Here is a 16,333-nt window from a genome sequence, read left to right as displayed (position 1 = left end):
TGGGAAAACACAAGGCCACGGCTTTGCAAGGATATAAAGTGAATCTCAGGGCAGTTTTCAGATGTTAAACTGCAAACCACAGTAACACAGAGCTCCATTCAGCAAGGTCATCTATTTAATGCCTATTCAGTGACATGTTTTGTTTTCACACTGGCAGTAAGATGTAAGAGTTCAGGTTTTTTACTAAGAAGGATTTTGAGTTTACCACTGCATCGTCATCGTACAGCTCAATGACAATCTCTGGTGGGAACTGAGCGATCTCCTCTCTGTCGCCATGAAGCACAATGCTGTTGAAAAGCAGCATCTGGTTCCAGGTGGGGGATAATGTCTGAGAAATGATCTAATGGGAGAGAGGAAACATTTAATGAGCTATGAACTGCTTGGTTGGGAGTCCTCCCGCAGGACGTGCTGACATGCTGGTGACGTCCTTTCCCACAACCTGAGCAACAGACGCTGCGTTTTCCAGCTGCTATTCCCACCCAGAAGCATATGATTCTTTCGCCTTGAGGCCAGTACCTCCAGTTTCTCCATTTCCCTGTTTGCCTCACAGACCCCTCATGGGCATATCAATAAATAACCACCAATCTGTGTAGACAAAATTCAGTACTAAATTTAGAGGAAAGCTGTTGGTTTAGGAAAGCAGATGCATGTCCAATATTATTTAAATAAAGCCTTTGCCCTAAATCTAGGCCAGTTTTCACTTCTCCAGGGTACACTTTTTCAATCTTGTTTTTACTTAAGTGCAATGACACATATACTTCATTAAAAAGAAAAAAAAATATATTTTAATGAATCATTTATAATAAATCAATAGTTTTTAATTTGTAATTCAGTTTATGTGGATAATTACAGCATTTTATCATAGACAACGTTTTAACTGTCTTAGCAGGAAATATATTTTAAAAGATAATGTTTAAAGAGGAAAAATATGCCAACTGCAAAATGACTCATAACCTGCTATCGTTCTTTTGAATGGAAATAAGGCCCTTGACTACAGTTTATTGGCACTTGGCTGACAGTCTTCTAAAAACATGCAAGTTATTGGCTGCAATATTTTAGTCACGCAGTGAATAAACTTAACACTTCTGTGCCTATAAAATCCTATTTTTCCTGGGCCAAATTCTACTCTCCTGAATCTGGTGTATCTAGACACTAACTTCATTGGCTTCATCCACCAACTTCTATTAGAAGTTAAAATCACATTACAGGAAAAAATCAATTCATATCCTTGACACAAAAAAAACAGCACAAACAGGCACCTACAACTTAGAGCAGAGAAAAGTTTTTGCTTCTCGTTCCCTTTGGCAAATGTTACCGAACTCGCTTCCTAAGAGAAGAAGGTAGGAAAGGAATTTTAGCATGAATTAAATTGTAACAGTCTTCTGTGGAGTTTTTTTGGGAAGGGGCTGGATAGGGGGTTTAAATACTTTTTCTGAAGCAAGAACATATTTGGCCCAGAATACCTTGCTTCTGGCATGGGTTTCAGAACTCCTGGTCCCATCTTAACTCCAGGGTAGTTGTAGAGGGCTCATAACCTCTGAAAGTCAGTCTTCATGTTCTGTGGGGGACCATCCTCCTGCTCGTTTTCCAGGGCTGTACTTCAACCCTTTGTGGTGGAGGTCTGTAGAAGTTCCTCCTTCTCTCTAGAGGCTCCATCAGATGTCCACAGGAGACCATTTTCCCCCTGGAGATGCCTGAGGGAGATGTGAGACCACTGCCTACAGGCTTATTTTTGCAGCATTTAAGTGGTGCAGAAAGCCTTGCACCTCTTCTTTCAACTTAGCCAGTCTGAAACCCCCAGCGTGCTTTGCCAAATTCCATTGCAAAGAGCCATGCTGGCTCACATGGCTACAGAAGCCTTATTCTTTGCTCAATCATTGCACGCATAGACTACAGGAGAAGAGAACTGTGGGGGTTCATTATCATATCAAGCAATGACAACTTAAAACATATAGAAAAATATGTAGAGAAAGGTAATTCAGTTCCTACGAAGTGCCAGTGGTCTCAGAGAATCTGATATTTGAGCTAAAATAAACTAGTACTACTGCATCTCATGTTAGAGTAGCAGATTACACCTAAACTTTTGCCTTGCTTGCAGTGGACTGTCAGGAGTTGCCCTTTAGCAGCAGGAATCTAACTTTTCCTCCTTGCAAAACAAGATTTTTCCTTTTCATTGCTTAACTGGAAAAAAGAAAAAGTGTTTTCATGTACAGAAAGAGACTTTAGAACTTACCTTCGTGGTTTGGCAGTGTGATGTGAAAGTAACTTTTGCAAAAGGATCAGAAAGTCCAGTGCTGTCGGCTGCAATGAGCCCCCTTGCCTGATACATATGGGCTCTCAGCTGGAAGAGGTGTGGGGCTACGTCATTGCAAAGAAAACAGTAATGTCAGCTTCATGGAAATGATGCAGCACATAGGTAGGAGGGGAAAATTCCCCACCTGCTGTCCAACTGGGATCTGACAAGGGGAACTGTTGCTAGCACTGTCTCACTGAAGAAACACCTGAGACACTCAGAAGCTGTATAAGATTTCTGTATTCACTAAAAACCAATGTCTGGTGTCTTTACTGCAAGTTTGTTAACAGTCAGTTTTTATCTCCCATCACTGTTTTATCTACTAGGTGTTCAACACGATAACTTCGTCAGGAGAACCGAAGGATGCTTTCTCATTACAAGGAGACAAACTCATGGGGCAGGAACAGAAATTGCAAGCATACAGGTCCTTCTTTCCCTGACATCTGCAAAGTGTTGCAGGACTGATGACTTGGCAATGAAACCAGACTTTTCTCATGAAAAATTGCTAAGCTGCCATCATCCTAGGACAGTTACATCAAACAGAGGTTGTGCTGCCCTTTGAATTAGACCTTTTGATGCCATATGTCTCAAGTGATAATAAGGAGAAGAAATAATGCCTTACTTTTATACAGCAGGCAGGCAGGTGAGGGCACCACACTGTGCCCTGGGCTGGTATTAGATGGTAATTCAGTCTCATACCCTACAGGCAAATTCTCCATGATGTTGTGGGCATAGCTGGCAGGTCCAAGCCATAGGTAGATGTCCACCTTTGCCTGTACAGTCCAGCCCAGTGGGCGCTTACCTGGTAACTGATGAAAAAACCCAACCATCATCAACAAGTTCAAGAGAAAGAGATGGCTGGATACTGAGTCCTACCCAGCCAAGAGTAAAATAAAGGAGCATTCACTGAGTTGATATACTGATAAATGGCATTTCTCCACAGTGAGAGGCCCCAAGACTCATTTAACATATGGAACTTCTGTGATTCTTAGAGAAGAAATGAGTAGTTTGCTAGGTTGAAAGTCTATGTAAATAGCATATTGCCTAATATGGAAAGGTTTGTGAAGGCTGTCTAATAATTGCAAGCATATCCGTGTTAACTGATACTCTACTTTTCCCAGATTTCAGCCCACTTTCAATTTCATGCAGTTTTGCTGGTCTCCAATAGTTAGTCTCATGCATTACTAAAAATATTATTCCATTGAGCAGGTCCTAAGATAATTCTTGATATTGAATGGGGCTAGAAAGTTAACTATGGTATTTTGTTCATGCAGGCAGGTAGCACTGTGCTTAACAAGTACCTATAGCAACTACCAGGAACTTAGATATTTCTATCTGCTCTTTAGCCGTGCTTTATGGCAGTGCTCCCAGCAGCTCCAGGTGAAAAAACACTAAAAAGTCATTATACGAAGTTACTGTTATCTCTTGTGTTTGCGCTTTTCCCGCTGGCCATAGTAACAATTACATTGCATAATATTCCACTGCTGGGTACTACTGATCACACTGCCTTTGTAGGAGTACATCCACTGAGACTTTCCTTCAAGATTAATAATCCCATGACGATATTTTGGACATATATTGCACTAACCTAGGCACATTTTAAATAGGAAGCATAAATAATTGCTGTACTACCACCAAATACTTAGGTGTCCTTGCTAGTTGCGTGCATGCTGATCTCTTACCAGTCTCCTCCTGGATTTTCATGTGCTGCAGTCTGACGTCTTTGCCAGCAAAGAGGCTGTACCTCTTCTATCTGTTTATGTATACAGCTATAGATAAACAACGCTATAAACTTGTCATAACAAGTAGTCAGAGAATTAATTACTCAGACAACAAAAGTCTGGCAATGATACAGTGCTTAAAGAAGGGTAAGCATAAACATAGGAAATAAACATTAATAGATGGCAGATATAAATGTGTACATTACAAAGACAAGCCTGTAAAATACGATTCCAGGAAGAAATTTGAATATCAACTGCTCCCCAGGTACTACCTGTATTTGCAAAGTGCCCCAGACTTACTTTCAGAAAATAGGTTTTTATCTTCCCGCAGTCCTTGCCTCTCTGCTCTTTCACTGGGGAATAGAGTATGTTTTTTGCTGGGACTCTTGCATATGCAACTCTCTTGTTGCTGCTGAGCATCCAGATGAATACATCAGGCACTGTATTCTGTGGCTGTTAAAGGATGAGGAATATTGAACAAAACCAGAAGTATTTCTATGAGCCATCACCATTATTTTTTTTTTAAAACACTCTCTACCAAGAGCTGATTCCCTCACAGCTCCTGTGGAGTGGCAGATGTGCACCAGAATAAAAGAGGCTATTACTTCATGCTTTGCAGTCCAAACCTCCACTCCTAAGCGCAGTTGAAGGTGAAGAACTTTGTAGAGCGACTAAGGAGCACCTGCTCTGTAAATCAATTCAGGAGAAACTAAAACTAAAAATCTGGATATGACTCTGTCTCAGGAAATAACTTACCCACAGACTGTATAAGCTGAAAGTATCTACCATGGAAATACCATCAACTTAATCCATACCAGCAAACCAAAAAAGACCAGGGTCAAACTCAAATACTGACATACGATCATCTATTCTGCTTGTGAGGAATCTCCATGGCATGGCCTTGCCCTGCGACAAGTAGCATCACCCCACACAAAGCCTGAACATAGCTCAGATTGGATATTAGGAAAAAATTTTTTACCATGAGAGTTGTAGAACACTGGAACAGGTTGCCCAGAGAGGTGGTGGATGCTCCATCCCTGGAGACGTTCAAGGCCAGGTTGGACGAGGCCCTGAGCAACCTGATCTAGTTGGAGATATCCCTGTTCCTTGCAGGGGGGTTGGACTAGATGACCTTTGAAGGTCCCTTCCAGCCCTAACCATTCTATGATTCTATGATTCTATGAAGCAAAGAATAGCCCAGGGGCTGCTCCCAGTAGGCACTGTGAGCAAGGTCACTCTGTTTTGGGAAGGAAGATAAAATTGATTGTAGGATGCAAAACAGGCTGTGTCACTTGCTCTCTGTGCCGAGGAATAGCCATGTCCCTGTTAGTTGCTCTCAGAGAGACAGAACTCAACTGGCTGGATTTTGACCTGACTAAATACATCAGTTCTTCTGTTATTCTCAGGCTTAACAGTATGTCTAAGCAGTGTCTGCACAGTGAGGTATAGTATAGAGACCGCTGAGCTCATAGTAGTCCAAATTACGATGTCTATACAAGGGGAGACATGAATTCAGATCAGAAAGCAGGCTGTCTCTAAACCACCAGGGCACGTATGAGGTGACCTTATTTAAAGAACAAAAAAAAAAAGAAGAAAAATGTTACTCTACCACATCTTCTGTATGTCACACAGCTCAGTGTTCCCTACCCCAGCCTGATAACACCTCCATTTAATGTAAAACAGGATTGGGCCCAGATATACAAAGGAAAACTTTTTGGATCATCAGGCCAGAACTTATTCACATGGGATTATGAAAAACAAATTCAAGCTTTGGATTTTAAATTTATCTGATTCTCTCTGTGGATTACCTCATCGACCAAGAATCGAATTTTATCTATAAAGCTCTGAGTCTCACGCATCATTTCATCTAGTGGAATCTTCTTTTTTTGCTGCTGAATAATTCCCTTGGCATCACTGGACATTGCTTCCTGCAGTCAGGAAAGAAAATATGATTTTTAATGTATTACCAAGTAGTTTGAACTGGACACAGAAGGAAAAAACAGCCTTAGATTCAAGTTGAAAAGAGAAGATGGAGACACTTGGTTGAAGGTAACCGTTACCTTCTTTGTCACAACAGAAAGTGATCAAATCTTTGGAGCTGAATAACACAAAATGTGAATGTTCCCCGTTTTCTCTTTGTCTCTATGTAGACCACATGTATGAAAGTCCCAAAAGATACATGATTACCATCCAGAATTATTCAGCCTCAGTCCTGACAGAAGTCAGAACCAACTTCTGTGCTACAAACAGTAAATAAAACTACTAAACATTCAGATGACCTCCACTCACTTTAGTTTCTTGTCACAAATCCCCTGGACGAGGTGACTAGGTCCAGGAATACCAAATGCCAGACTATACTAGTCCTGAAGTTCAGGTCCATCACAGTAATTAAATGCCTAACAGCAATGTTAATGTGGTGTTTTTCCACTGAGCTCAGCATCATCACTTTTTAAGACGCACGGCAAAGAAAACTCAGCTCATTATTATAACATCTTATTTGTATTTAAAAACAACGTGTTCTGAATTATTTTAGGGTATCTTACAATTCTTTATTAAGCACAGCGGGGTTTATTATAAAAATGCTCTCGTATACTATATTCACGTGGTACAGTGAAATTAAATAGAAATGAATATGAATACAACCAGCATGCTTTCAGTTAACATCATTACATCAATGCTTAAAGAAAAAACACACATACCAGCTCTTGCTTGAACAGCATGAGTCTCTTTTTGTCCAAAGCAGTGTAGTTCAACCCTTTGGGATTCTTTTCAGCAATGGTAATGAAGGCCCTAGGACACAAGAATGACAGGTCCTTTAGATGTGTTATTTTTCTAATGTGAGCTGCTAAAATACATTGGAATGAAATGTTCTCTGCTGCAGGACACGAATCAGAAGACAGAGATGCTGAAATTCTCTAAAATAAATATTGAGCACCTGTAAGATTTGAAGTACAGAGTCCAAAAACTGCATCACATTTCACAGAAAAAGAGTTAATTAATATCTAGAAATCAGAGTTGATGTCTATTTTGAGCCAAATCATGTCATCTGACACAGAGCCCACTGGGTGATTTATCCCAGCATGTGGAATCCTTTGTTTTTATCTTAACATTGTCCTTTTTTACAGTATGTCTATCACACACTTTATTAAATCCTGCTTATTCCATATATGTTCTATCATTAGAGTCCAGAAAGCCAAAATAATACAATGATTGGCAGTAGTCTACTGTCAATATTGAATATTAAAAGTAAGAATAAAATATTTTCTCTACTTAAATAGAAACTGCAATTTGGAAAGGCCTTTGCTTTTATAGCAGAATAAACAAAATATGTATCTCAGTAAGTTTACTGTACTTTTTTTTCTGATCGTCAATTTCCTTATCTAGCCTCAAATTTGTAGTCAAAATATAAACTTATTTTCTGTGTGTCTCTAGTAAATATAGTTACCTGCTTTGATTAATAAAATCGTTTAGAGTCGTCCTCATTTTCTCCTCAGATGCAATCTCTGAAACCTTGATCAAATCCTTTACTTGCTCTAATGATTCTTCCTATGGAAAACACAGGAAAAAGCCGTTATGTAAAGGAGGACACGTTGTCATTCTGCCAGTGTTATAACACCATTTTTCACTGCATGACTCGCAAGAATGAGGGAAGTGACTTTGTAACCTGACAGAACAGGACCTTTGATATAGCATTACGCTTGAAGGACGCAGAGAGAAGACTCCAGCAGCATGATTTATTTTGACCTTTCCCCAGTCTCTCCAACTACTAGTCCAAGCTACTACTGCTTGAAGCAGCTTTGTCTTCTCACTTCTTTGGTGAATATCAGTCAGTGGGAAACATTCTCTAATAGGTAGAAGGAAAAACAGTAGTTCTCCTTGGTTCTGTTTCCAGCCTGCTGCTTAAATTTATCAAGTTGCTGGAGTTAACTTCTCAAAGTTTAGAGAGCACCTGAATCCATATGCAAGGTCTACCACAATACCTACTGTTATAATTCAGAAATTGAGTCTGTCCTCACAAACTAAAACAAATGGCTGGGTTTCCAGGAAGTCCTCTGGGTGTTCAGGTACACTGACAAACATATATTTCCATATATGTATCCACATGCTTAATTTTCAAATTCCTGGGTTCAAAACTGTTGGCCTATCAGCCACTGCCTTCTCATGACACAACCTTGCGTCAGCATGACTTCAGTGTTGCTGCTCATGAGGTATGCGAGCACAAACAAATGAAGGGTGAATTAGACTCTTAATCTGAGTGACTCAAATGGAAATACTCAACATCACAAGTCATTAAAAAAAATTATTAATTTCTTGAGACTGATGATATTGTCAGGTTTAAACAAGTGTAGAAAAAATATCATTATGGGAAAACACTGATTAGGGCATCACAGTGAGTGCCCATGAGATGATATGCCATTTTGTCCCTATCAATGTTTTTGGGAAAACTAAAATCAAAAAGTGTTCTTTAAAGAGTCTCCAGCATAAACACAAGTTGAACTGTGATGGCTGTCAAGAAGATGTTAGAGGAGGAGCCATAAGAGATGGAATTACTCTACATCCCATATTTTTTTTGACTGTTCTTATAAAGAATAAAATGTTTCTGAGGAAAGAGCACAGCCCTATGGCCAAAACAAAATAATAAATTGTGGACAGGAATACTTGACTAACTCTAACAGATCAAAGCAATTTGGGGAAAAAAAAAAGAGAAGGGGCTGATATCAGCTGCTCTCACAAAATGAACAGCAAGGAATGCAGTTGGGGGAAATTTCGAAGGCCTGTTTTGAGGAACATGACCTCTCTCTGCCATACTCTGCTGAATACATGAGACTGGAAGGTTGGTTGTCACTTACCAGGTGATCTGCCATTTTCTCAAGAATGTTAGAAGAGTACAGACGAAAGGTCTGGTTGCCCCAGTAGCTCTTGACACAGATACAGGGCTTCCGCTCACCATATGGCAGGTACTGGTAGTTCCTTTGAAAACGAAGTATGGAGAAGATCATAAAAGTGAGAGAGGAGATCAGGGAGAGGTGTGGGTGCTTTCTCACTGCACAGAAACCAAAGACATGACAGGATGCGTTCACATGTGCTAACCAGTAGGTACTGGGAAGAAAAAACACAAGCATCACTTATGCTACCTATGAGATCCCTGAAGAGAGATCTGCTGCTCTCTCTTCTCTGGAGCAAAGGCTTTAAACTGAAAGAGGGGAGATTTAGATTAGATATAAGGAAGAAATTCTTCACTCTGAGGGTGGTGAGGCACTGGAACAGGTTGCCCAGAGAAGTTGTGTTTGCCCCATCCCTGGAAGTGTTCAAGGCCAGGCTGGATGAGGCTTTGAGCAACTTGGTGTAGTGGAGGGTGTCCCTGCTCGTGGCAGGGGGGTTGGAACTAGATGATCTTTGAGGTCCCTTCCAACCCAAACCATTTTATGATTCTATGATTCTATGACTTTTTCTCTTAGGTCCAAGTTGCCGTACTGACTCTTGTTGTAATGTTGCTTTCTTTGGGTGTTCAGCTGTATGAGTGTCTTGTACTGAAAAAAATGAGCTAGATGCCAGCATAACCAGAGGCTCTGCTGACTTTGATGCACACCTGCCACAAAGCCTGATGTTTTGATCAGAGCTGCAGTAAGCACTATGTAAAAAACCATGTACCTGACAAGCACGTCGTCCTCCTTTTACATAAACACTATAGCCCTATGAAATACCATGCTCAACCACACTGGATTTAACACTAGAGGTCTCATCATTTTCCTTACTAATGGTGGGACAGTGGAAAGCTTCTTAATGGATATGAAGCTCTATAAACTGCTTTATGTTCTGGGAATGGCTCTAACCTAACACCGCTGATACGTGCTCTGCAGCTGAGAAGAGGATGTACTGTAGAGCTATTTTCTGTTGTATATTTGTGATGTGGTTTAACCTCAGCTGGCAACTAAGCCCCATGCAGCCATTCTATCACTCCCCTCACAGTGAGATGGGGAAGAGAATCAGAAGAGTAAAAGTGAGAAAACGTGTGGATTGAGAGAAAAACAGTTTAACAGGTAAAGCAAAAGCTGTGGACTCAAGCAAAGCACAACAAGGAATTCATTCACTCCTTCCCACCAGCAGGTGGGTGTTCAGCCATCTCCAGGAAAGCAGGGCTCCATCACACATAATGGTTACTTGGGAAGACAAACACCATCATTTCGAACGTCCTCTCCTTCCTTATTCTTCACCCACCATTTTATTGCTGAGCATGATATATGGTATGAAATATCCCTTTGATCAGTTGGGGTCAGCTGTCCCAGCTGTGTCCCCTCCCAACTTCTTGTTGCCAGCTGGTTGGTGGGGTGGGGTGAAAAGCCGAAAAGGTCTTGACTCTTTGTAAGCACTGTAAGCATCCCTGTACTATCAACACTGTTTTCAGCACAAATCCAAAACATAATCCCATACAAACTGCTATGGAAAAAATTAACTCCATCCCAGTCAAAACCAGCACAACTTGCCTTGTGACCCTTCAGCATTTCTCCACAGAAAATGAGTCCCTAAATAATAAAGAATAAAACTACCTGAACCTCCTGCTCTTCATGTTGTTCAACAACTGGTAGGGAAAATAGTTGCATTTTCCTTCTCCACTCCTCTGGGAGAGGCTGTGGTAGCCAAGAAAGGAGAGTGCACTTGGTATGGAGAGAAGACTTGACTTCTTCCGTTTCAAGGTCTCTCTATCTGAGCACAGCCAAATGTTTAGAAACTCCTGCTCATCTGCTCCCGAAATCCAGAGTTGCAATAGGCTGAGTTGCCTAAACATGGGCATCCACCTGTGGGCCTAGAAGGGACTGGGTCTCTTGTGTTTGTTTGCAAAGATGTATCAGATTCGCAAAGTCATTTCAGATAGAGCTGGGCACAGGTGTTAAATGCTAAGCCAAGCCACAGAAACCAAATTACTTGTCACTCTTGAGCATCCTCTCCATAACTTCTAACTTCCACACATCCCTAATAGGTTTTATGGAAGAATTTTTCTGTTTAAAAAGATGAAGATCTTCTCTGCAACTTCATTTTACTGCCCTATGGGGTATCAAAAGAGACACAGAATTTCCCATTTACTTTCTCCTCAATAACCTACAGCAAGGTGAGCATTACCCATTAAATTTGGTGCATAGCAGAGCTACACAGGTCTTGGACAATCATTAATCTTGGTGGTTTTGTGAGAGAGAAACACAATCCATCTCCTAATGCCATAACATCTTAACATGAAATTCATAGAGCTTATGAGTCTTTTCACGGGATTTACTAAGAAAATTATATAGCCATAAAATAACTCACAAGGAAGACTGAACTTTCATGTCTATTACTCCCTCTATGAGAATTTGGGGGAACTACTTTTTCAGTGTTGACTTATCCTTGCTATACATTTTGACATAAATGTGGAAAATTTCTGGCAATTTCATGGTGTCTGCTTTTTAAGTCTTATTGCTTTGCCTGCTTCTTTAGTTAGCTGGTGGTTTTAATCTCCAAAATGGACTGGTGTTATTCTTTTCTGTTGTTTATTTATGATTCTAAAATGCAGAGTTTATCTAAACTAGTGAATATCCCATTAAGTACTGATTAATACTAAAAATATCCAGAGATGAGAGCAGTAAGATGCCAATATGAGATGACAGTCATAAAGTTGTTAGTTGGTATCTGTGGCTGGCCAAACTGGTTTAGATAGCACAACAGGAAAAACAGATGTGGCATTTTATATAAACTTGAGGAAAAGGGATCCTTACTGAGAGAAAGCTTTGTTAATATTGGAGTGAGCCAAGAGGCAAATAGTGGATTTGAAGAATGATTCGTTCTTTTACAATGGTTCTTTAAATTCTTGTTAAGGGAAAAACTAAAAATCCCACAGTCTCTCAGGGAGGATAGTAACCCAGCATGTATCCAAATCTGTAGTCCTGTTAATAAGGAGAGGGAACCATCTTTCTGTCAAACATTGGTTTTTTCTCCCCTCCTCTCTTTATTTGCTGCAGAAACAAAAATGTCTATCATGGTATTTTTATTCTTGTTTTCTTCCACTAGCTCTTATTTAATCTGACTGAGCCATTCATTGCAAAAAGGATCAAAGTACTTTTTAACTTCAGGGCGGTCCAGAAGCCAAACAGATCCAGGTTGATGTTTCCCACCGGGTCCTTATACCTGTAAACTGCTTAGCAGTGCCTGGCCTTCTAAAGAAAGAGGTATCATCTAGACTTGGAATTCTGCAATATTGAGGATTGTTCTACCTACCAAAGTAACATGGAAAACATTTCTTTTTATTAGTTTCTTTGAAACTAATTAAACCTTTACATTTCTGTTTATAAACAAGGTCATTTAGAAGAACTGTTCTGCATGTTTTCATCCATTGCTTCGTTCTTTTTCTTAAGGACTATTTCCTCCTACTTCTTTTACTACTTGCTATTTAGTTCTACATCTATAATTATTAGCTCTGGAAAATGTTCTGGGAAGCTGACTTTGTCTTGACTAGATTTTAATATTTTTCATGTGTTATTCTGCTTCTGGAACTGGTCACTGGGTGGATGTTACTTGTGATCAGAGTATGGGACCCTAAATCAGGGTCAGCACCAAAGAAGTTGCACTTTCCTATAGCTTTCCAATGTATAGTTGGTATAATGCAGCCCTTTTAGAAACACCAGAAGTTCAAAACCCCATGAGGCCAAGATTGGAACACAAGCGTAAAATGGCTCAGAGCCCATTCATTTCAGTGGAGCCTGGAAAATCTATTGTCATGAAAGATGTAATTGAGCATTTGAAAGCCTCAATTCCACATAACCTGTACAATGCTGCCAGGGTTCATTAATGAGTCCTGCAGGACTATAAAATAGGAACCAGAGTCCTGCATAATAAGGTTTTGAAACACAGATCCTCACCTGTTCCCATCTGTGATCAGTGGCTTCTCAGGGGGTGTGGTGGATATCAGGGGTACTCTAAAGTCATGAGAAATTTCATCCTCCTTCTCATGCAGCAGACTTTCTTCTTCTTCTCCATCACGTGTCTTCTTTTTCCCTCCAGCTCCTGCTGACATTCCATCAGTAATATTTCCAAAGTTACCTAGAGACACAGGGTTACAAGTGAGGAGATGACTAGCTTGGAGGTAGTAAACCTGAACGAGGTTTAAAAAAAGAGAAAGACCAGTCATACCAGTGGAAGATCTCTCTTCCCTCCTGTTCATTAGCTGTTCTGGCCATGTCACAGTTTATAAAGGTCCTGACAGGGTATGTCGGTCCCAATGACTTTTCAGACTCCAGGACAGTGCTTCCTTACCTATCCTATGTGATATATACCTAGTATACTACTCTCCCATAACTAAGAGATGTGATCCTTTGCTTGCTGGCCCCCATGACCTTCTGCTTTTGCTAAAGAAATTCAGAAGTGAAAACAATACTGCTGTTGATATCTCTAGACCCAGGAGCTCTGATATGTGTTTGATTTACATAGCAAATATATGTCTTCTTTACAACGTATGGGTGATCATTTCAAAGTCTGATCTCAGAAGTGCTAAAGCTCATTTTCAGACAAGCAAATTTTGCATAGTAGGGTTGCAGAGTGAGTAATAACAATGCTTTGAGGCCCCAGCTTCCAGCCTAATGTCAGAAAACTCTGCTAATGATAGAGCCATCTTCTCTGATAGGATTTTGCCTTAAAGGGCAATTATCAGCACTGGGAAAGAGGTGCATCCATAAGACTGGTAATTACAGATTTTATTAGAGACAGGCAGAAAACATTCCCCGAAGGAGAAGGATGTGTTGAGTCACCCCATATAACATCCTGATCTGGAGCTTTGATTCAGCCTTTTATATAAATAACGGCCATTTGCCAAATTTGGATCCAAATTTCAACTGCACAGGTAGCTGGTAGATGTTCAGGTACAGAATCCAGAGCCAGATTCATCTTTAGTATGAATTCTGACAAGAATCAGTATCATTTCTTGCCCAACTATACAAATGACTTTCCTGCTATTCTCAGCTCTGCTTCCTGCCAAGTTTCAGCAGGAATCAATATCATTCATTGATTGCCCTGTTTGTCACAGACATCTCTCCCTGCACACACAGCCTTACAGTCGAGCACACTCAGGTACACAAGCACAAAGGTAAGTGCCAGGGAGCTGCTGTGCACTTGGACTCTAAGTGGGGTTAGTACAGAGATAAGCAAATCCCTGCAAGCGAAGCGAGACTGATTCAAACTTCTCTCTTCAGGGAAATTCCTTCTGCTTTGAAAATATCTGCACAATATTCATGAAAATGTCTTCATTGTCTCTTTAGTCTGCTCCCGGGGACAATTCAGCTCCATCGTGAGGAGGCCCTTCATGCAATACAGTCCTGCTTTACTCAGAAAGAGGACAGGACTTACCAGGAGGATCTTAGAGGACAAGCTGGTGCACACATTTAGAGACTTGGCTGTACACCTCCCCACACCACACTCACAGACCCACAAGTAGCTCAACAGAGTTGGCCAAGAGAGTCCACATGGGTCCTCCCTGCAAAGGGGCTCCCTCACAGCCAGGGACTGATTGCAATGGGCATCACAGAATGAACTATGCCTTGAGGTAAATTATCTAGGGTCTCCCAAGAGATTAGGAGGCTAAATATTGGGTGAGTTGCTGTATATATTGGGTGAGAGGATTTGTATTAATACAGGGCATCTGGTAGTAGAGACAGCTAGGTGTCAGTATGCTCAGCTTAACTGCTACTCAGAGAAATGGTGATCAGAGTTTAATTCAAATATGTAAGTCCTGCTCTGAAGCTGACTCCTGAGCCCTGTCAATGACACATAAGATCCCTTTGCTCCTGAGACCACCCCCCTCTGCTTTGGAGAAGAGCTTAACACACTTACCAACAGAAATCTCAAAGGTTATTGGCTTGTCCCCAACCTTCCTATCAATCATTGTGGCTTCAAAAAATGTCCCAAAAAGGAGGAATTCCTCAAATTTCTCTTCATAGATCTATTGGAGAAGAAGGAGGCAGGAAAAAGACATTTATTTTACCTTCTACTCTTTTTTACAGCACAGGGGAGACTTTATAAGTCTCCAGCAGTTGTGTTAACTGTTGTAGATCTATTGATCTGGGATGATCAGGGAGGCACAATTTGTAGAAATAAGTAATACCTCTTCTCTGAGAAATTGATATGATTGGAATAAGAGATAAACTTGTGTGACTTTGGTCTTGTCAATATTGTCCAGTTACATCACAACTGATTACATAAAAGTTGTCACCCCTTACTTCATACTCTGCCTCACCAGTAGTTGCTGTTAAATGGTTTCAATTTCTTCGCATACTTATACCATCATTCAAACTATACATTTTGGCGGTTCAAGGGCCTGTTTAGTGCAACAGGAAAAAAATATTTCCATCCTGATAGAAGTCATTTAGCAGTGAACACAGCAGTAGTCTTCCTTTGCATTGCAATAGTAAATGCTGCCATCCTAACGCAGCCAGGCACGGTAGTGCTTGCCCAGCTCCGTTTTCCCCAGAGGTGACTTTAACCCATCACCCATGTGTTTGTACTATCAAGACTTTGACCTCGCTCAAGGACACTCAGCTCTCAGTGACGCCAGCAAGACTTAAAAATTTCTGACATCCACATTTTATTAGACGGCAGCCCTGTGCAAAAACCTATTGAAACCAACTGTCCTTCATTGTTTTTTTATCCTGCTGTGCTTTAAACTACAGACCCAAGGTTGGTCTCAGTGCAGGAGGGTGCAGTCCTCCGTTCTTCGTCTTCTCTGCTTATCACAGCACAGAAACCAGTAACCCTGTTTGCAGCTTTTCACAGAATTTGGAAGCACAGGGACCAAAGGGTCTTGGTGCAGCAGCACACCCTGAAAAGTGTAACGACGTTTTGTGGAGTTTTAAGGCAATGTTTGGCTCTGTTTAAACCTACGGGACCCCCAGCATCTGCTTGTCCTTGGCACACACTCTCACTCACGGAAGGCTAACTTACACCTCTAGCGCTCTTGGATCATTAACAAAACAAGCTATAAGCCCCAAACCAAGACTAAGCTCAAAGGAGGTAAATGTTGTGGTTTGAGTTCTCCCCAGATTTACACCTCGACTGCCACAATTGCTCCAGCGCAAACTCGACTGATTTCACAGCATGGACACCAGCATACTGAAGCCCATTACACAAGATCACTGCTAGCTTCTTTGGCAACAGAGTGAGGCAATGAATAAAACATGAGCTGCACATGAATATTTGTTTCCCTGACTTTTGCAAAGCAGAAACAGCTTTTGACACAGACCATGATCTCTTCATGTTGAGAAACCTCTGCTCTACACAGTAAAAGGACATAGGTCTTCAGTGA

General features: G+C 40.9%; 1 protein-coding gene across 2 annotated transcripts in view; it reads right to left on the bottom strand.

The window, feature by feature from the left end:
* FER1L6 (fer-1 like family member 6) overlaps positions 1–16,333 on the bottom strand; it is a 70,241-nt gene that overhangs the window by 36,486 nt on the left and 17,422 nt on the right. For both annotated transcript variants that reach the window (XM_009989592.2, XM_086609557.1), the window contains exons 11-20: positions 14,866–14,974; positions 12,903–13,083; positions 8,865–8,985; positions 7,460–7,560; positions 6,714–6,804; positions 5,823–5,942; positions 4,315–4,467; positions 2,916–3,102; positions 2,234–2,358; positions 206–340 (exon numbers count right to left, since the gene is read on the bottom strand). In XM_009989592.2, the coding sequence (XP_009987894.2) occupies positions 206–340; positions 2,234–2,358; positions 2,916–3,102; positions 4,315–4,467; positions 5,823–5,942; positions 6,714–6,804; positions 7,460–7,560; positions 8,865–8,985; positions 12,903–13,083; positions 14,866–14,974 (1,323 nt within the window). The remainder of the gene's footprint in view (positions 1–205; positions 341–2,233; positions 2,359–2,915; positions 3,103–4,314; positions 4,468–5,822; positions 5,943–6,713; positions 6,805–7,459; positions 7,561–8,864; positions 8,986–12,902; positions 13,084–14,865; positions 14,975–16,333) is intronic.

The sequence above is a fragment of the Tauraco erythrolophus genome, chromosome 3 (genome assembly GCF_009769465.1).
Source record: "Tauraco erythrolophus isolate bTauEry1 chromosome 3, bTauEry1.pri, whole genome shotgun sequence".
Lineage (NCBI taxonomy): Eukaryota > Metazoa > Chordata > Aves > Musophagiformes > Musophagidae > Tauraco > Tauraco erythrolophus.
The sequence above is the reverse complement of the archived record's forward strand: the minus strand, read 5'-3'. Positions and strand labels throughout refer to the sequence as shown.